Source organism: Sus scrofa, chromosome 6, assembly GCF_000003025.6.
Source record: "Sus scrofa isolate TJ Tabasco breed Duroc chromosome 6, Sscrofa11.1, whole genome shotgun sequence".
In the NCBI taxonomy this organism is placed as follows: Eukaryota; Metazoa; Chordata; class Mammalia; order Artiodactyla; family Suidae; genus Sus; species Sus scrofa.
Window position 1 is genome coordinate 28,738,564 of NC_010448.4, and position 20,936 is coordinate 28,759,499.

Genomic DNA, 20,936 nt, shown 5'->3' on the forward strand with positions numbered 1-20,936 from the left:
TTCGTAAACCACTGAGCCACAACAGGAACTCCTTAAATTCATATTTAAATAACTTTTTAGGTAAACTGAATATATACCCCTGAGGACATAGTACAATTAATGAAATAATTGTACTATTATAAAATAAGGCTTGGAGTTCCCGTTGTGGCTCAGTGGTTAATGAAACCGGCTAGTAACCGTGAGGTTGCAGGTTCAATCCCTGGCCTCTGGTGTTGCCATGAGCTGTGATGTAGGTCGCAGACGAGGTTTGGATCCTACATTGCTGTGGCTATGGTGTAGGCCAGCAGCTGTAGCTCTGATTCATCCCTTAGCCTGGGAACCTCCATATGCCATGGGTGTGGCCCTAAAAAGCAAAAAAATAAAATACAATAAAATATGGCTTGCCTCTTAATCTAATTATCACCAAAAAAGACAAGTTAACATAAATTTAAATAAAGCCTTATCTTTGCTTGCTTTGTTTAAATGAACAGTATTTGAGAACCCAGCCCCACTAAGTCATTGCACAGACTACAATAGAGTTTATTCATAGAAAAAGGTAGATAGCTAGCTGGTAATCTGAACTCTTAAATTTCTGTAAGAAAAACTTTGGATTCTCAGCCAATCCTTGTTCAGGCACTTGAAGAAAACTTTTAAGAAAAAAGTTGACTCTTCCTTCAAGAATCCTGTTTGACCCATTTTCAAATAACTTGAGGTGGCCAACTCCGGAATGAGAATGCAAGTAGACTTCTCTTTACTCTAGGATCTTTTTCATCTAGCATCAAAAGCACGTGAATATTCAATTATTCAGCTGTAGAGGGGAATTTGAAACTCAACGTTGAACTATTTTTTTCTAAGTACTCATAAAGTTGATCCTTAGGTGGCAGTTTGCAGGCTATGTTTACATTCATTCTTTTGGGTATTCAAAGCAGTGGGCTTCACTCCAGTTAAATAGAAAATCAGGAGTTCTCTTGTATGGTGCAGTGGGTTAAGAATCCACTGTTGTCATTGCTGTGGCTTGGTTCACTGCTGTGGTGAAGATTCAATCCCTGGCCTAGAAACTTTTGCATGCTGCTGGCGTGTTTAAAAAACAAACAAACAAAAAGAGTAAAATAGAAAATCACCAGAAGCTTATTATGCTTTGTAACTTACTTAAAGGACAATATAAGATATAGCCATGTGAATACTTCTTCATAATCTGAAACAATACTGTTAAAGACTCTATCTTAAGTTGGTCATTATTTCATACACACACACACACAGAGGCCGTGTCACTGTAGTGCCAGGACGCAGGTTTGATCTCTGACATGGCACAGTGGGTTAAAGGATCCGGCATTGCCATACTGCAGCTCCGATCTGATCCCTGGCCTGGGAACTCCATATGTCGTGGGGTAGACAAACAAAACAAAACCCCCAAATTTACTTTTTTCTTCCTTCTTTTTTTTGGCCTTTTGTGGAAGTTCCTGGGTCAGGGCTCAAACACACAACACAGGAGCAACCCTAGTTGCTACAGTGACAGTGCTGGATCCTTAACTTGCTACACCACAAGGAACTCCATATCATCTTTTCTTTGTGCCTCAGCTTCCAGGAAGTTCATGGTCAAGCTCAATTATAGTAATTATAGTGATTTATATAACCCTAGATTCGGGATATATTGGTTTCCTGTTTCTTCTGCTACACCCGAGGCATATGGAAGTTCCCAGAGCAGGGATTAAATCCAAGCCGCAGTTCACACTTCTGCAGCAAGAACAGAGCTGCTGCAGTTGGATTCTTAACCTGCTGTGCATTAGTGGGAACTCCTCCTGTTTATCTGAACTTTTTTTCTGTTTCCTTCTTTTTGACTATATTATATTGTTAAAATGCTGCTGCTTCTTTTTAAAAATAATGTATAAATCAATAAATTAAATAGAGTACATGAATTTCTAAGACAGATTCTCAAGAACTTGGGAAAGCCTTACCTATCTGGTAGTTTGAAAAAATCAGAACAGTAGGATCTGAACATATCTCCCTCTTCCTTTTCACTTGGTACAGAGGTGGTAGTCAAGATTCATGTTCCCTTCTCCAGCCAAAGTTGGCATATACTGCCTGGCTGCACCAGGCTAGAAAGAACAAAGTTGTAGAAATGTCATTGTTTCTAGTAATACAAGCAGCTTAGCCACCTCACCCCACCCCATCTTGCCCTGTCATGCACACACCTGAAACTTCTTTGGCCATCTGTCCACTATGGACTGTTAGATTACAGAACAGGAGTTTCTCTAGGAACCAAGATTTTTTTTGCTTTTCTGGGCCGCACTTGCAGCATATGAAGGTTTCCAGGGGAATTCCTGTCATGGCTCATGGAAACGGATCTGACTAGCGTCCATGAGGACACAGGTTCTGTCCCTGGCCTCACTCAGTGGGTTAAAGATCTAGTATTGCCATGAGCTGTGGTGTAGGTCGCATAAGCAGCTTGGATCTGGCATTGCTGTGGCTGTAGTGTAGGCCGGCCTCAACAGCTCCAACTTGACCCCTAGCCTGGGAACCTCCATATGCCATGGGTGTGGCCCTAAAAAGACAAAAGACAAAAAATTGTGAATGATTATTAAGATTATTCAAAATAATTTATGCACACATAAGTTATAGGTATGTATTAAAAGACTCCACTGTTTTCTAAAAATGGTAAGGTGGTGAAAGATTGATAGATATTCCTCTTGTTTTGCCTACTATCCCTTAGGCTTGGTCATTTCAAACCTAATATATCTTGGATGTATAAGACCCTTTAAGACCCCTCTTCTAACCTGTAAGCCATAGAGCCACTCTACAAAATACTTTAAATATAGTGTGCTGGAATGCATTGCCTTACCTTAGTCCTCCCTGTTTTTAAAACTAGATGAATGTGGATGTAGCAGTGTTACACTCTAAAATATAATTGTAGGAGTTCCTGTTGTGGCTCAGAGGAAAGGAATCTGACTAGCATCCATTCGCTCAGTGGGTTAAGGATCCGGCAATGCCGTGAGCTGTGGTATATGTCGAAGACATGATTCTGATCCCGCACTGCTGTGGTTGTGGCATAGGCCAGCAACTAGCTCTGATTCGACCCTTAGCCTGGGAGCCTCCATATGCCGTGGATGTGGCCCTAAAAAGCAAACAAACAAAAAACGAATTTAATAGTTTTTTGTGAGTTTTTTGTCTAGTTAAATAGAACTTATTATTCATAAATGGATAGTGTTTATTTTCAAAAATAGTTATTTTTTAGAAATTTGTTTTCCTTTGTTTTTCTTTCTTTCTTTTTTTTTTTCTGGCCATACCCATGGCCTTTGGAAGTTCCCTGGCCAGTAACTGAATCCAGGCCATAGCTGTGGCAGTACTGAATCCTTTAACTCACTGCATCAGGGCTGAGGATTGAACCAGCTCCTTCACAGCTACCCAAGCCACTGCACTTAGATTCTTAACCCACTGCACCACAGTGGGAACTCCCTCCTTTGTCTTTCTGAAGATGAAAATATTTATTTTTTTTAGATTCTTCCTTGTGGTTCTTGTCTTAATAACCTAGTTCTGTAACATATATTGTCCTTCAAAGTGACTTCTGCAGCCTCTGGGCAGTGAGCATTAAAGTTAGAACTATTTGTAGATAAAGTAAGAGGACAAATAAAAAGAAATGCCATGAGAGAGTAAACTTTGAATGTGTGATCATTATTTACCTCTTGCTTTATTTTTCTAATATGTGAATAATAAAGATAGGTTATAGGTCCTCGTTTCCTACCATGATTGTGTGTTAAACAGCTACACATAGTAACAAATTTTGAATATAGTGAAATGTTAGACCTTAAATGCCAAAACTTTAATCTTTTATTTGCATTCTTTAAAAATACAAGCCTGATGGTGTTTTTATTAATAAACATATCATATGAAACTTTAAATATATTATTAATGACTTATTTGTAGTCCTCGTGTTAATCTTTTCTGGTCTAGTTACATGTATAGAATTAGAGTCTTTTACTTTGTATATAATCACTTAATCTAGTTCTGAAAAGCAAACCATCCCCAAAATTTAATGGCTTAAAGTAATAACTTTTTTGTTTTTCCTGATTCTTCTATTGGCTGGACTTGGCTGATCTGTTCATATAGTGTTGGCTGGGATCACTCATGCATCTGAATTTAGCTGGCAGCTCAGCTGGGGTAACTGGAGTAGTTGAGGACTATCTGGGCCTTTCTCTCCAGCATTCTAGTTTGACTTTCTATGCTGTGGCTCAGGGTTCAAAGATAACAAAAGTAGAAGTTACAGGACCTCTTAAATGTTGGGCTCATAACTTACACAGAATCACTTGGCCACATTCTGTTTGTCAAAGCAAGCCTTAAGGCCCGCTTTCAAGGGAAGGCCCATAGTTACTCCACCTCCTAATTGAAGAAGTAGCATGTGAGTGCAGCAGGAATTAGGAGGAATTATTGACAGCTCTCTTTCCAGAGAGTATGACACACTTAGTATTACACTTTTGTCATACGAAAACATTTAAAATCACATAATTTAAACAGCAAAAAATAGCAATCATATCTTTCTTTGTGACCTGATTTTGGGTAGTTGAGAGTTCCTCCTGGCAAATTAACAATAACTGTTTACCTGACTTGTTTAGAACCACTAATTTTCAGTAAGTAAATAAAATTTGTATATTTTTTTCCTTAGTATTGACTGTGCAGGTATTTTGAAACTCCGCAATTCAGATATAGAACTTCGAAAAGGAGAAACTGATATTGGCAGGAAGAATACTAGAGTACGACTTGTGTTTCGTGTTCACATCCCACAGCCCAATGGAAAAGTCCTTTCTCTGCAGACAGCATCTATACCTGTTGAATGCTGTAAGTGAGCTTGTGATGGTATTTTAAAATGTTGTTTATAATAGGTCATTCTCTGTTTTGGTTATAATATAGTGCTTGGGTCATTAAGTAAACTGAAACACAGAGCCTGGATGGCTGGTGTGGTTTTCTTATATGAAGACTAGCTACATGTTTAGGTGGCAGGAGTACTGACCTTGGAATTAGAAAATGGCTTCTCATTATAATTTGTCCCTAGGTAGCTGGGTGGCTATGGACATTCTCTTGGCCACACTTTTCTTATCTTAACATGTGGAAGATGGGCTTGATGACAATTGAGCCAAATTATGATTCTGACATTAAGTGTCACTGATACTTGGTCATCTTTGTTTCCTTAAAAATGTCAGCCTTCATGTTGGAAGATGCCTGTCTTTGCAAGCTGATACTTCAGCTAAATAAGGACTTAGAGGATTTTGTTTTTTGTTTTTTTACAATAAATGTTTTTACAACACTGGATTGAGAAAGTGAATGCTATTTCCACGGTTTTTCAAAGCCAAGAAATGGGAAAAGCCCTTAGAACCTTATACCTACTCAAGCCCTGAAGAACTGTGGACCTTTGGCAGGTTAACTGATAGGACTGCAATATTGAGACTGTGGTTTAGATCTTTAGGGCATAGACTTAGAAGTGTTCTAATTCCATGTCTTAACTTTGTGTAGGAGGGAACTAAGACACAAGTATCTCAAGTGCTCCTCCAGGGTTGTTTGCTTATTGGTGATAGAGCTGTGGCTAGAATACAGATTTTATTCTTTTGGATCCATTAGCATTTTATTTCTATTAACAACATACATTCTTACTGTATTACTTTTTCTGTGCCTCCTTTTGCTGTTTGCTGAATTGATGTAATAGTTTATCATTTCCCAATTGACCGAGGGCATCACTGAGCCAACCCATGGTAGTAGAATCACTGTTGAAGTAATTTTTGTATTAATTTTTAATAGATAATACAGGTACATGTACAAAATTCAAAGAAAGAAAAGTACATAATGAAAAATAAATTTTCAAGTCAAGTAGTTCCCACCCCCTTCTTTTTCCTGCCCCAACACATATAGAGTTCAGATCTGAGCTGCAGTTGGGATCTGTGCTGGGTGGGGGATGGAACCTGCCTCCCAGTGCTCCAGAGATGCTGCCAATCTCATTGCACCACAGTGGGAATTCATTCCCCTTCTTAAAAACAGCTATCATTGCCAGAATCTTCGTTACTCTGCCAAAAAGATGCCCATATAAATATATATTTCTCCATTTTTTAGCGATTTTTTTTTTTAATGGCCACACCTATGGCATATGGAAGTTCCCTTGGAGCTGTAGCTGTAGGCCTATGCCACAGCCATGGCACCACCGGATCCCAGCTTTATCTACAACCTATACTACAGCTCACAGCAATGCCAGATCCTTAACCCACTGAGCCAGGCCAGTGGTGGAACCCACATCTTTACAGACAATCTGCCAGGTTCTTAACCTGCTGAGCCACAGGAACTCCCTTAGTGACATAATTTAAATAATATCAATTCATAGAGTAGTTTGAGTTTTTGAGATGAATTTACTCGGAAATGATTTTCTCTTTTTTCTTTTAGTTTATTAATGTGAATTTGTGATTATTGTTGAGAATATAGAAAATGTACAAAAAGTAGTATTAAAATCTTTTGTAATATCTCTTCTCCCGAATAGTCACAATTAACTTTTGTTAATTTTCTTTTTGTTCTTTTTGTATACATACACACACACACACACACACACACACACACACACACACACGTATACACACACATGCACACAGTATTTGGTATTTTCACTTATAGTGGGCATTTTCCCATATTGTTAAATAGTCTTCAAAAACATTTCAGGGAGTTCCCTTCATGGCTCAGTGGTTAATGAACCCAACTAGGATCCATGAGGATGCAGGTTTGATCCCTGGCCTTGTTCAGTGGGTTGGGGATCCAGCGTTGCCATGAGTAGGTCCCAGATGCAGCTCAGATCTGGTGTTGCTTTGGCTGTGGCCTAGGCTGGCAGCTACAACTCCGATTAGACCCCTAGTCTGGGAACCTCCATATGCCACGGATGCAGCCCTAAAAAAAAAAAAAAGAAACCTTTCAGCACATGCATAATATTTTAATATGGCTGTGTCATTTGTTTAACATATTTTTGCTGTTACATTGAATATACTTGTGATGGCTAGTTTACACCATAATATCTAAAACTTGGAGTTCCCTAGTGGCTTAGTGGGTTAAGGACCTGGCGTTGTCATTGCTGTGGCACAGGTTTGATCCCAAGCTCAGGAACTTTTACATGCTATGGGTGCAGCCAAAAAAAAATTAAAACTTGGGGAGTTCCCATCATAGCTCAGTGGTAATGAACCCAACTAGTATCCATGAGGATGTGGGTTCCATCCCTGGCCTTGCTCAGTGGCTTAAGGATCCGGTGTTGCCATGAGCTGTGGTGTAGGTTGCAGACACAGCCTGGATCCTGCATTGCTGTGGCTGTGCCATGGACCAGCAGCTGCAGCTCTTGATTTGACCGCTAGCCTAGGACTCTCCATATGCCGCTGGTGCAGCCCTAAGAATAAAAAAATTTAGAAAGTAAAAAATCTAAACTTGAATGAGTCTACTCCCTAGAGTATAGACAGTGCTTGTTTTTATGCCCTTACTTTGTGAGCCATTTAGAACATAAGTAGGGACATAAGTATTTTCTGAGATCTAGATTGGTGCTTGGTACTTGCTAAGTCATAGTTCATCCTAAATCTCAAACCTTTCCCCTATGAAACATTCTCTTTGAACGGAGTGGGGATCCAATTCATATACCTTTTATGGTTTGGTAAAAGTTGGGGAAAACATAGTGAACTGGGAGCATATGCTTTGTAAAGGTGTTCAAGTTGTTTAAATTTCTTTAAATATTGTTCTGGGCAGACAAAGCGTAGCTGACTATCAGAGCCACTAATTTTCTCCCCATGTAGTAGTACTAAAAGTATATCTGTTTCTAAAACATGAAGAAAGTATTCTCCACACTTTTTGTTTTAATCCAGAGAAAAACCTAGTAATTTAGGCATTTGGCAGGAATAAACCCTTAGAGAACCTCACCAGTCAAAAAGAAGTATAATCTATAGCTTGAAACTCGAGCATCTTAAAACAAGAAAAGGAAAACCAAAAATAGGATCTCCAGGAAATATAGCAACTTGGAATGAGTCAATATCAGAAAAAGGTGAAACCAATGAAAAGTTAATGGTTTAAATAACAACTGCTAGGCTTTAAGAAAAATTATGTTCGCATACTCTGGCAATGGAGTTCCCATGGTGGTGCAGTGGTTAAACGAATCCGACTAGGAACCATGAGGTTGCGGGTTCGATCCCTGGCCTTGCTCGCTGGGTTAAGGATCCGGCGTTCCTGTGAGCTGTAGGTCGCAGACTCAGCTCAGATCCCGCATTGCTGTGGCTCTGGCGTAGGCCGGTGGCTACAACTCTGATTAGACCCCTAGCCTGGGAACCTCCACATGCCACGGGAGCGACCCAAGAAATGGCAAAAAAGACAAAAAATAAAATAAAATAATGAAACAGATATCCTGGCAAGGAAGAGTGTAGTGTACTACAGAAGTTTTTACATTCATTTTTTTAAAATTTCGTATTGAGTTCCTGTCGTGGTGCAGTGGTTAACGAATCTGACTAGGAACCATGAGGTTGCAGGTTCTATCCCTGGCCTTGCTCAGTGGGTTAAGGATCTGGTGTTGCCGTGAGCTCTGGTGTAGGTCGTAGACGCGGCTTGGATTCCGTGTTGCTGTAGCTTTGGTGTAGGCCGGCGGCTGCAGCTCCCATTCAACCCCTAGCCTGGGAACCTCCATATGCCGAGGGAGTGGCCCTAGAAAAGGCAAAAAGACCAAAAGTAAATAAATAAAATTGAGTTTTGAGATGTTCCCATTGTGGCTCAGCGGGTTAAGAATCTGATTAGTATCCATGAGAATGTGGGTTCGATCCCTGGCCTTGCTCAGTGGGTTAAAGATCCAGCATTGCTGTGAGCTTGGTGTAGGTGGCTCAGATTTTACCCCTAGCCTGGGAACTTCCATATGCCCTAAAAAAAAAAAAAAATTAAAATTGCATATTGAAATGTGTACTACATGTATACTTGAGTTATTTTTAGTTATTTAGAAGATTGTCCGGAAGGTAATGGTCTAGATTTTTTTTTTTTTTTTTTTTTTTTTTTTGAGGAAAGGACTACTTGGTGTTTCTCCTTTAAAACGTCTCTTTTAATTGTATGCAGTATAATTACGCATCTTTGGATTTAATTTGCATTTTAGAGACAAGCTAAAAAGAGAAAAGTGGATGAGATGAATGTGTCAGAGTTGGTATGAAATTGCAGGCATTAATTTTTCTTAGTTTCTCTACAGTTGTAGTCTAAGAAAATAGTTTAGAAATCGCATGAATCTTAAGTCTGTTTTGTTTTCTAAATATCATAGTTATTTTAGTGGATATTGTTACCATTGTCTTGCATTTTAAAAGACCAGAGTTTGCTTCTTTTACAGTTAGAACTTGTCATTTACATATGAAAGTTTGTAAATTAATACTTTGTTTCTTCTCAACTCTTAAAAATCATAAAACAGCCCAGCGGTCTGCTCAAGAACTTCCTCATATTGAGAAGTACAGTATCAACAGTTGTTCTGTAAATGGAGGTCATGAAATGATTATTACTGGATCTAATTTTCTTCCAGAATCCAAAATCATCTTTCTTGAAAAAGGACAAGGTAAATAATTTGATTTGAGTTGACATAGACATAAAAAACAGACTTATGGTTACCAAAGGGGAAAGGAGGGAGGAGGGATAAATTAGGAGTTCGGGATTAGCAGATGCAAATTACTATATATTAAGTATATAAACAACAGGGTCCTACTGTATAGCACAGGGAAACTTTATTCATATCTTACAATAAACTGTATTGGAAAAGAGTCTGAAAAAAAAAATATCTATCTGAATCATTTTGCTGTACATTAGAAACCAATACAATGTTGTTAATCAGTTACTCTTTGAGTTAATTAAGATTTGAGTTGATTGACCTCAAACTAAGGGGTACAAGGTTAAAATGAATTGTTCAGATGTATCACTGATACTAATCATAAAATAGTTTTCCTAAAGCTCTAGGCATCTTGGAGTTCCTGCTGTGGTACAGTGATTAAGAATCCCAGAGTTCCCATCGTGGCTCAGTGGTAATGAACCTGACTAGTATCCATGAGGACATGGTTCGATCCCTAGCCTTGCTCAGTGGGTTAAGCATCCAGCATTACTGTGAGCTGTGATGTGGGTTGCATACATGGCTCAATTCCTGCGTCGCTGTGGCTATGGTATAGGCTGGCAGCTGTAGCTATGATTCAACCCCTAGCCTGGGAACTTCCATATGCTGTGGGTGCAACCCTTAAAAAAAAGAAAAAGAAAGAAAGAAAGGAGACAGTTACCTGTGAAAGGCCTCTTGGTGCCCCTTTCCAAATGGATCCTTCTCCTAAATCATTGTTTTATTTTCTTTATGGTTTTAGTTTATATATTTTCCCACTTGGGGGCTTTATATAATACTGCATGCATTTTTCTCAAAATTGCTTTTTTTATAAGTCAGTTTTTCTTTTTTTGGCGTTTCTTTTGTTTTGGGGGTTTTTTGTTTTGTTTTGTTTTTATTATTATATTTTAATGGCTGCATCTGCAGCATATGGAGGTTCCCTTGCCAGGGACTGAACCCAAGCCACAGCTATCGCAACACCAGATCCTTTAACCCACTGCACTGGGCTGGGAATCGAACCTGTGCCTCCACAGTGCCCCAAGCTGCTGCAGTTGAATTATTCATTTATTATATTTTGCTTTTTTGCAGTGGGGGCTACACCTGCAGCATGTGGAAGTTCCCAGGCTAGGGGTCAAATTGGAGCTGCAGCTGCCAGGCTACGCCACAGCCACAGCAATGCCAGATCTGAGCCACATCTTAGAACTACACCACAGCTCATAGCAACGCTGGATCCTTAACCCACTGAGCAGGACCAGGGATTGAACCTGTGTCCTCATGGATACTAGTTGGGTTGGTTACAGCTGAGCCACAATGGGAACTCCTGCAATTGTATTCTTAACCCACACTATACCACAGCGGGAACTCCTATAAGAGCTTTTCTAAATTGAGTCATTTTAAATGGCGGCAAGTATTGGTTTGGCTGAGATTGTAGTTGTAAACATGCAACTCCCATTCTGAAAGCACCTTCCTCGATCCCTTCATTCATTTTTTTAGGCTCCTTAATGTGGCATTCTGGCCATAATCTGTTGCCTGTCTTTACAGCCTCATTTCTTACTGCTCCCTTCCTTTATACTCCACCAGAACATCTGTTTATGGTTCCCTATATCATGTCATTTCTTGCCATCTTGACTCTGTTCATGCTGTGTCTGGTGCCTAGACTTCTCTTCCCCCTACATTATCTTAGTTTGACCTTATCTTTAAGCCTAATTTCAACAGCTACTCAGGAAGCTTTCCTTGTCTCATACCCCTACCCCAAACTAGGTTTAGGACCTTCACCTCTGACTCTTAGTATATCCAGAATACACCTTTATTAGTTATTATATCTGCCACATATCATTATAATGAACAGTTTATATTCACCTTTCATCCACAGACACAGGCCAGGGTATCCTATCTCTGTTATCTCAGGAACCTCAAGTGCTTGGCATATTAAGACTTAGCAAATGATTTCTGAACTGAGCTATAATTCTGAGAAGGCATAATGTTTGTAGTGTCTCTTGTGCACAGGGATAGCTACTATCTGGTTATTGGGCCAGAAAGTGATAGTCACAATCTGGAAGACGTTTAATTCCAGATGAAGTCATGCAAGGTGTGAAAATATTTATATGGGTTAGTCCCTAGGTGAATGCCCGTAGTATAAAAAGAATGCTTTAGAATAGCTGTACATAAGACTATGTACTATAGAGTGAGAGCTCTGGTAGCAGGGGCTCTCCCCAAGTGAACAATTCACTTGGGATGAAGAGACAGAAAATGTACTGGTCGGACCTTAGGTAACACAACTGGAAAGGCTAGCAAATAATTCAGAAGACCATCAGTATCTATAAAAATTTTGACAAGCCAAGCAATCCCAGAAAATGAGATCCAGTAGGAAAAAATTCACAAGTATTGGGTTTAAAAAAAACCCAGTTGGTTATGGGAGCTTGAGCTTGGCAGTAGGAAATGTGGCAGACTTGTACACTGCCCACACGTAAGTGTAAGAGTCAATGTGGTGTAACTCTCCCAGAAAATTTTTATTAAAAGAGACACAGTATCTCCATGTAATATGGCAGGAACCTCAGTCACTCTCTTTCATGCTGGATCATTTCTCACTTGGTCTGTTTGGTCTTGAGACTGATGCATTTGATGGTCACTTTGGAGGAGGAAGGTTCAAAGAAGAATGACCAGGAGGGCTAACATATCGTTTAAGGGATAGATGCAGAACTGGGAATGGTAGCCCGTGTAAAAGCAGACACAGGCAAAAACATAGCTACTTTTAAACATCTGAAATATTGTCTCACAGAGAAGCACACAAGGTAGTTGGGGATTGGTTACAAAGAGTTGCATTTAGACCAGACGTTGGATACTAGAAGGAGACAGATGTCATTATCATGAAGAGCTTTCTAGCAGCAGTTATTATCCAAAGATGAAATTGGTTTCTTGGTTAGGGAGTGAGTTTCCTATTACTTAAGGCATAGAAGCAGAAGTTGGCCACCACTTGGTAGAGGTATTCTCAGAGGATTTTTGAACATCACTAGGTAAAATAAACTCTCTGGGGCCTGCAGCCTCAGGCAGCCCAAGATCTTTCTTCACCTTTTTTTCCCATGGGTACACTTTTTTTTTTTTAATCTTTTTAGGGCCGAACCCATAGCATATGGAGCTTCCCAGGCTAGGGGCTAGGGGTCAAATCAGAGCTGTAGCCACTGGCCTATACCATAACCACAGCAATGAAGGATCCGAGCTATGTCTGCAACCTACACCACTGCTCACAGCAAGGCTGGATCCTTAACCCACTGAGTGGGACCAGGGATTGAATCTGCATCCTCATGGATGCTGGTCAGATTTGTTTCCACTCAACCATGATGGGAACTCCCCTGTGGGAATACATTTTCTTTTCTTTTTTTTTTTGTTTTGTTTTGTTTTGTCTTTTTAGGGCAGCACGTGCAGCAGATGGAAGTTCTCAGGCTAGGGGTTGAATCAGAGCTGTAGCCGCTGGCCTACACCACAGCCACAGCATCACAGGAACTGAGCTGCATCTGCGACCTATGCCACAGCTCACATCAAGGCCTGATCCTTAACCCACTGAGCAGGGCCAGGGATTGAACATGCGTCCTCATGGATGCTAGTAAGATTTGTTTCCGTCATGACAGGAACTCCACATTTTATTTTCTTAACAGGAAGTCAGTGAGATGAAGAATCCTTTTGCCAGTAAGGATTAGTATTTGTGATACTAAATACATAAGATTTTGTTTGTATGCTTTTTTTTCGGCCTCGCTGCTTGCGGCACATGGAAGTCCCTAGGCCAGGGATCACCCAGGCCACAGCAGGAGCCTGAGCGCTACAGTGACAACACTGGATTCTTAACCTCCTGTGCATTAAAAGAACTCCTGTTTGTATGCTTTTTGACTTGAATTACTTTAACTGTAAATTCTTTGTTTCAACAGATGGGCGACCTCAGTGGGAAGTAGAAGGGAAAATAATCAAGGAAAAATGTCAAGGGGTAAGATGGTTACCTTTTTTCTGTAGAAATACTTAAGAAGCTTAGTGAGAAAATTGTATAATGCTGCCTTCTAGTATAGATGAGGAATCTTATATCTGTTGAATAACAGAAAAGTAAATTAGAATTTTTAGAATTTTGGACCTTAGATAGATACATTCCTGATACTAAAATTAAATTTTAGGAAGGATAAACAATTGGTATCTTCTTTTTTGTGTGTGAATAGAAAAGGATCAATTAGAAATGAAAGATTATGGAGTTCCCGTCGTGGTGCAGTGGTTAACGAATCCAACTAGGAACCATGAGGTTGCGGGTTCGGTCCCTGCCCTTGCTCAGTGGGTTAATGATCCGGCGTTGCCATGAGCTGTGGTGTAGGTTGCAGACGCGGCTCGGATCCCGCGTTGCTGTGGCTCTGGCGTAGGCTGGTGGCTACAGCTCCGATTAGACCCCTAGCCTGGGAACCTCCATATGCCGCGGGAGCGGCCCAAGAAATAGCAAAAAAGACAAAAAAGACAAAAAAAAAAAAAAGAAATGAAAGATTATTAAAAGATTCTTACTGAAGTTATCCGTAACTTATTTTTCTTTTTCTTTTTTTTCACTTTTCAGGGCTGCGTCCAAGGTATGTGGAAGTTCCCAGGCGAGGGGTCGAATCAGAGCTACAGCTGCCAGCCACAGCCACTGCAGCACCATATCCGAGTGGTGTCTGTGACCTACACCACGGCTGTGGCAACGCTAGATCCTTAAGTCACTGAGCAAGGTCAGGGATCGAACCCATATCCTCATGGATACTGGTTGGGTTCGTTACCAGTGAGCCATGCTGAGAACTCCCTTAATTTATCTTTCTGAATTCAGTGAAGGACATACATGGGGGGCAGGGTGGGGGGGCAAAAAATAGGAGGAAGACAAGCCCTCAGGGGTTTAAGTATTGAACACATTATTCCCAACTCCTCCATGTGAAGCCTTCCAGGATTCAGCACTGAAAGCTGTGGTCCCCCTTCATCCTGGTAAGAACGGAGACAAAATTTTCTCCCAAGACAATACCACTTTCTACAGTACTCTCCAGAGACCTAGAAAAATTCGGATAAGGATTGCAGTTGGTTTGGGGCTGAAGGTTTTCACCCTGCTTATGTAAAATCATTATTATTACTATTATTACTATTACTATTATTATTATTATTATCATTATCATTATTATTACTACTACTACTTTCTTTTTGTCCACCCTGCAGCATATGGAGTTCCCAGGCCAGGGATTAGATCTGAGGTGCAGGTGCAGCAATACTGGATCCTTAACCCCTTGGACCAGGCCAGGAATCAGGCCAGTGCATCCTAGCACTCCAGAGACATTGCTGATCCCGTTGCGCCACAGCAGGAACTCCTTAAAATTATTTTTGATAGGGTTACAGATTTTGTGTATTGCCAGTTTAGAACATTTAGAATATAAAGTTTAAGAAATCTAAACTATAACACAACTTGTGAACTATTAAACTTGATGTAAAACTGGAACAGATTTCCAGTTAAGATGTATAGTAACATGTAATATTTAGTAGAGCACAATGTAAGACTGTTTTTATTTCTGCTACAAATTTAATGGTTTACTTAAAAGAACTTTTATGTTAAAAATAACATATCTGTAGAGTAAATCTCCAAATGACTTACATGACCAGTTAATGTGCACAGTAATCTACGATGGAAGAGCCGGAGAAGTTAAGGCTCATGAGATGTGTTAAGTTTAGCAGGTGCATTTCATTTTTAGTTCTGAGTGTAACATAATCTTCCTTTTCATGCTCCTTAGGCTCACATTGTCCTTGAAGTTCCTCCATATCATAACCCAGCAGTTACAGCTGCAGTGCAGGTGCACTTTTATCTTTGCAATGGCAAGAGGAAAAAAAGCCAGTCTCAACGTTTTACTTATACACCAGGTATGATGCTTTACTTACAGAGCTTTCTTTCATAATGAATAAAAAGGTATTCAGTGAGTCTTGTGTTATAGTGTTTAAAGTAGGGTACTTACAATCAATAAAAATCCCAGCATAAGCCTAATCTGTAAAGTTTGTGTTGACTTTAAACATTAGCTCCTGCACTGTGTTCACTGCTGTTATCTTTGTAATACTAAACAGTCAATCATAGTATTCAAAGGACACCAAAAGGCAGTCTCTTATGCAAAGTTTGTGAGTAGTAAGGAAATTGCCTCTGCCTCAACAGACAGACAGCTAAAGCTGTCTATGTTCTTTTAAGGGTCATATCAATGAAAAAATTTTGTAGGCTTCACTTTCAGTGGAGATTATATAGCTTGTGGAAGCAAAAACAACTCTCTTTGCCTGTACTATAAAGTACTCTCTAAGACTTTGCTGACTTTTTAAAGTTTGATACAAACAAAAGGACCTGCAGAAAGACTGAAAAGATGATACAAATGAGTTTGTTAGTGCTGTGTGTTAGCGGACAATGCCAGATGGGAAATTCTTGCCTTAAAAGAAGGAAGTATGCAACTGAGATCTTGTTTTGTGATTATAGTCCTGTGGCAGTTTGGTATTAGTAGTTCATATCTATTCCACTATCTCCTGTACCCAACTTCTACCTTGAAAGTAAGGCTTTCGGGCAGAGGAGTCCAGTGTGCTGATTGCTGCTAATAGTCAGGGTACAGTTAAGGTGCTACAGTTGGTTTGAAGGGCTAAATTGTACTTAATCCTGCTGAAATAAATCTGCAGCTAACAATAAGAGAAGGCAGAAACTGTCATGTGATGTCTCTCCCCAGAGAGTATGTTTTAAGTATTTTTTTTTTCCTTTCCTTTTTTTTTTTTCTCTTTCTTTTCTCCTTTATGACCTTTAGAACATTGGGACTATCCAGTGAACTCTGCACCATCAGGCTTTACTGCTGTTGGTGGTATGGTTATCTAATTTTTGTGATAGGGAAATGAATTCTTTTGAATGAAAATAAAAGAAAGTATTAGATCTGATATCAGTTGTTATTTTGTAGCATTTATTATAATGAAATTAGAAAATTGAATGTAGAAATTTGAAGTCTGTTTTTCAGCACTTCCAAAAATCACCAGTACCAAAGCAAGGGCAGGTGTTTGTGAATATGTGTGCACTTTCTTTGTGCCCTTAACACTGCAAAAAGGCACTGTGCCTTCATCTCAATTGTTCCAATCAAATGAAGAATCTCCCATTAATTTTTCATTTGGTGAGCAGCAACTTCACATATATATTGGTTGTGTGAAATATATAAGTTGATGGCAGAATTGCTGGTTTTATAGATACTCCTTAACAAAGTAGACTTTCACACATCTTTGTGCAGCAGTTCAAGTGCTGTGATTTTCCAGCTCTTGAGGGTGACACATAAATATTATATGTAATAATTCATGCTGATATTCATATACTTAGAGAACAAATATTTGGAGTGCCCTGGTGGTCTGCGGTTAAGGATCTGGCATTGTCACTGCTGTGCCACAGGTTTGATTCCTGGCCCAGAGCTTCTGCATGCCACAAGCATGGCTAAAAAGAACGATTGAGAGAACAAATATTTATAGAGGTCTTCTCTGTACTAGTTGCTTTGTTAGTCACCAGAAGATAGGATGATTTTTAAAAAACTGTAATGAACTTTATTCTTCTAAACTTATTTTTAGAGTTTTTGCTGTGGTACAGGGGGGTTTAAAATTTGACTGTAGCTGCTCAGATTGCTGCGGGAGGCATGGATTCAATCCCTGTCCAGCATAATGCGTTAAAAGGATCTGGTGTTGCTGCAGCTGCAGTGTAGGTCTCTAACTGAGGCTCAGATTCAATCCCTGGTCCAGGAGCTTCCATATGTCACTGGTGTGCCATAAAATTAAATGAACAAGCAAAACTTACTCTTTTTTTTTTTTTTTTGGTCTGTTTGCCTTTTCTAGGGCTGCTCCTGTGGCATATGGAGGTTCCCAGTTTAGAGGTCTAATCTGAGCTGTAGCCATCGGCCTATGCCACAGCCACGGCAACGCTGGATCGTTAACCCACTGAGCAAGGCCAGGGATCGAACCCACAACCTCATGGTTCCTAATTGGATTTGTTAACGACTGCGCCACGAAGGGAACTCCAAGCAAAACTTATTCTTATAAAAACTTTTAAATGGGGAGTTCCCATTGTGGTGCAGAGGAAACAAATCTGGCTAGGATCCATGAGGACACAGGTTCGATCCCTGGCCTCTCTCAGTGGGTTAAGGATCTGGATTTGCCATAAGCCGTGGTGTAGGTTGCAGGTACAGCTTGGATCTGGCATTGCTGTGGCTGTGGCGTAGGCCAGCAGCTTTGGCTCCTATTTAACCCCTAGCCTGGGAATCTCCATATGCTGCAGGTGCGGCCCTAAAAAAGCAAAAAAAAAGAAAAACAAAAAAAAACTTTTAAATGGTTTATAGTAAATGAAAAAAAAAAAAAACCCACTGGAATTTGAGAGAGTATTGATTGTTATTAGCGGTCATTCATTTGTCATCATATTCATTAAAGCCTGGCTTAATTTCATTGATAGCCTCTAGAAGCCACTTATATTCCAGAATCTGAAAATTAATATTATTTGCTCATGTTAATATATTACTTGATAATAAAATATTTCAGATAATATAGTATACTAAACTAAAGATTTTGGTTAGCTCTTCATTTATTCATTAATTCAATAAGTAAGGGTACACGCCAGGTGGATAAAACCTATCTCAGTTTCTTCTCTCATAGAATTTATAATCTAGCAGAACAAATAGAAGCAAATAAAATCAATCAATAGATAGATTACTTACAAATTTGTCATTAGAAATGAAGATTAAGGACTCTGAAGGGAAGGGAAACAATGCTGTGGGTGAAAATAACAGAGGGAACCTTGCTTAGGCTAACTGGTGAGAAAAGACTTCTAAGAGATGATACTTGAGTTGATAACTGGAAAATAATAGTAATAGTTGATAATTATATAACATTTACAGTTCTCAGTCCTTTTTATACTTATTCATTTAATCCTCATAATAAACCTGTGAGGGGAGTTCCCGTTGTGGCTCAGTGGTTAATGAATCCGACTAGTATCCATGAGGTTGTGGGTTCGATCCCTGGCCTTGCTCAGTGGGTTAAGGATCCGGCATTGCCGTGAGCTGTGGTGTAGGTTGCAGACTCGGCTTGGATCCTGCTTTGCTGTGGCTCTGGCGTAGGCCAGTGGCTACAGCTCCGATTAGACCCCCTCCATATGCTGCAGGTGCGGCCCTAGAAAAGGCAAAAAGACAAAAAATAAATAAATAAATAAACCTGTGAGATAAATTATTATCTTATTTTACAAAAGAGGAGACAGAGTGTCTAAGTAATATGCCAAAGATCACACATGTCAGAGCCAAACATCATGCACAAGCAGTCTGGTTCCAGAGTCTAGGCTCCTGAATTATCCTAGACTACATCTGTTTGTTCATTTATTTAGCAAACATATAGAGGATGTAGTGTGTGCCAGGTGTAATTGTAAGAAGTTTATACATGATAACTCATTTATTCTCCCATAGCCTTGTAAGTAGTAGTTTGCAAATGAGTGAACTGAGGTCACACAGCTAATAAGCGTAGAGGTGAAATTTGAATTCAGGCAGTTTGGCTTTACAGTCTGTACTGTTAATTACTGTGTTAGATAAAATGTGGAAGAACATTCTAGATTTAGGCAGTAGCATATGTGAAGGTCTTGTGGTTGGTTGAATCATAGAATATTAAAAGCGTTGTAAGGAGTTCCCTAGTGGCTCAGCAGGTTAAGGCTCTGGCGTTGCCACTGCTGTGGCATGGATTCATTTCCTGGCCCTGGAACTTCTGCATGCCACAGGCTAGGCCAATAAATAAATAAATACTTAAAAATAAATAAATAAAAGAATTGTTAAGAAGTGAGCTTTAACTGGAGGTGACATGATCAGATTTGTTTTTCAAAAATAAATTTTTTCCTGTGTTTCTCCTGTCACTTTATAAGATGTTGATGACCAGTTTAGTCTTTTCTCAAATTACTAACTGTGGAGTGTGAGATTTAAAAGGGAAAGGCCCAAGAATTAAAAAGGTGATTCAAACAGCTATAGTATTTTGAGTACAGAAGAGAGTGCCTCAATGGTAATAAAGAATATCAGGTTTCTAAGAAGGGTAGGCAAGAATAGGACTTAAAATATGCAAGTTGAGGAGTTCCCTGTTGGCTCAGTGGGTAAGGATCTGGTGTTGTCACTGCTGTGGCTCTGGTTACTGCTATGGCTTGGGTTTTAATCCTTGGCCTGGGAACTTCTGCATGCCATAGGTGCAGCCAAAACAAAATAAAACATGCAAGTTGGAAAAAAAGTAAAATAAAATTTAAAAAATGCGCAAGTTGGAATGGACTTTTCATGGAAGAAGAAACAGGAGAAAAGGTAAAAAAGATGAACAAGAAGATGTGCTTTTGGAAGTTTTATAGATTTATCAGTGGAAAGTTTGGGGAGTTCCCATACGATAGCTTCATTTTTGTTTCTGTAAAGAATGACATGAAGTATGAGCAGAGAGAGGAAAATGTGGGTGGTGTGGCAGTTTAAGAGTGTGGAGAAGTTTGAAAAACTTGTGAAGAGAAGAGAGAGTTAAGTTGCCACAGAAAACTAACAGTATTCTAGGCATGATCAAAGGGCACCTTTGATGTTGATATTGATGAATTTATGGATTCATCAGTTAGCTCTCCTGTGTAACTTTCTTTTCTTTTGCTTTTTAGGGCTGCACCTGCAACATATGGAAGTTCCCAGGCTAGGGGTCAAATCGGAGCTGCAGCGCTGGCCTATACCACAACCACAGCAATGTGGGATCCAAGCCTCATCTGTGACCTACACTGAAGCTCACACAACACCGGATCCTTAACCCACTGAATGAGGCCAGAGATCTAACCTGCATACTCATGGATACTAGTCGGGTTCGTATTCCACTAAGCCACAGCAGGAACTCCTCCTGTGTGACTTTCTTAAGCAGCGCTCAGATTCTTTAGGGCAAATGGTAAAATATGGATAGTAGAGGATGAGATTTACTAAAGACACCCGGTCCAAGAATGTTGTCAAATGTTATGGAGATTGAGGAACTACAGAACCTAACCTGAAGAAGGGAGAGAGCTTCTAGGATTGGGGAAGAAATAGTAGCATCAGCAGATCAGAGGTATTGATTACTGCCATCATAGTGATGTTAACAGAAACGAAGAGATATAATGGCTTTACATTATCAGCTCTTAAATTGGGAGGACAGTGTAAAGGCAGGGTCCTAGAGGGCATAACATGTGAGAATGAAATCACTGGGGCCCCAGAGTACAGAGAGAATATTGGACTGCAGCTGCCTTCATTAGCCTTGTGGTTGACAGAATACAAGTCACTAGGTATACACACTAACAGAAGGAAGAATGGACACATAGGAGTGTCTAGACAGTACTCAT

General features: G+C 39.7%; 1 protein-coding gene across 8 annotated transcripts in view; it reads left to right on the forward strand.

The window, feature by feature from the left end:
- The window catches only part of NFATC3 (nuclear factor of activated T-cells 3), a 139,975-nt gene that overhangs the window by 72,106 nt on the left and 46,933 nt on the right, over positions 1-20,936 (forward strand). For all 8 annotated transcript variants that reach the window (XM_021094122.1, XM_021094123.1, XM_021094124.1 and 5 more), the window contains exons 5-8: positions 4,637-4,809; positions 9,407-9,547; positions 13,489-13,544; positions 15,337-15,463. In XM_021094122.1, coding sequence (XP_020949781.1) covers positions 4,637-4,809; positions 9,407-9,547; positions 13,489-13,544; positions 15,337-15,463 — 497 coding nt within the window. The remainder of the gene's footprint in view (positions 1-4,636; positions 4,810-9,406; positions 9,548-13,488; positions 13,545-15,336; positions 15,464-20,936) is intronic.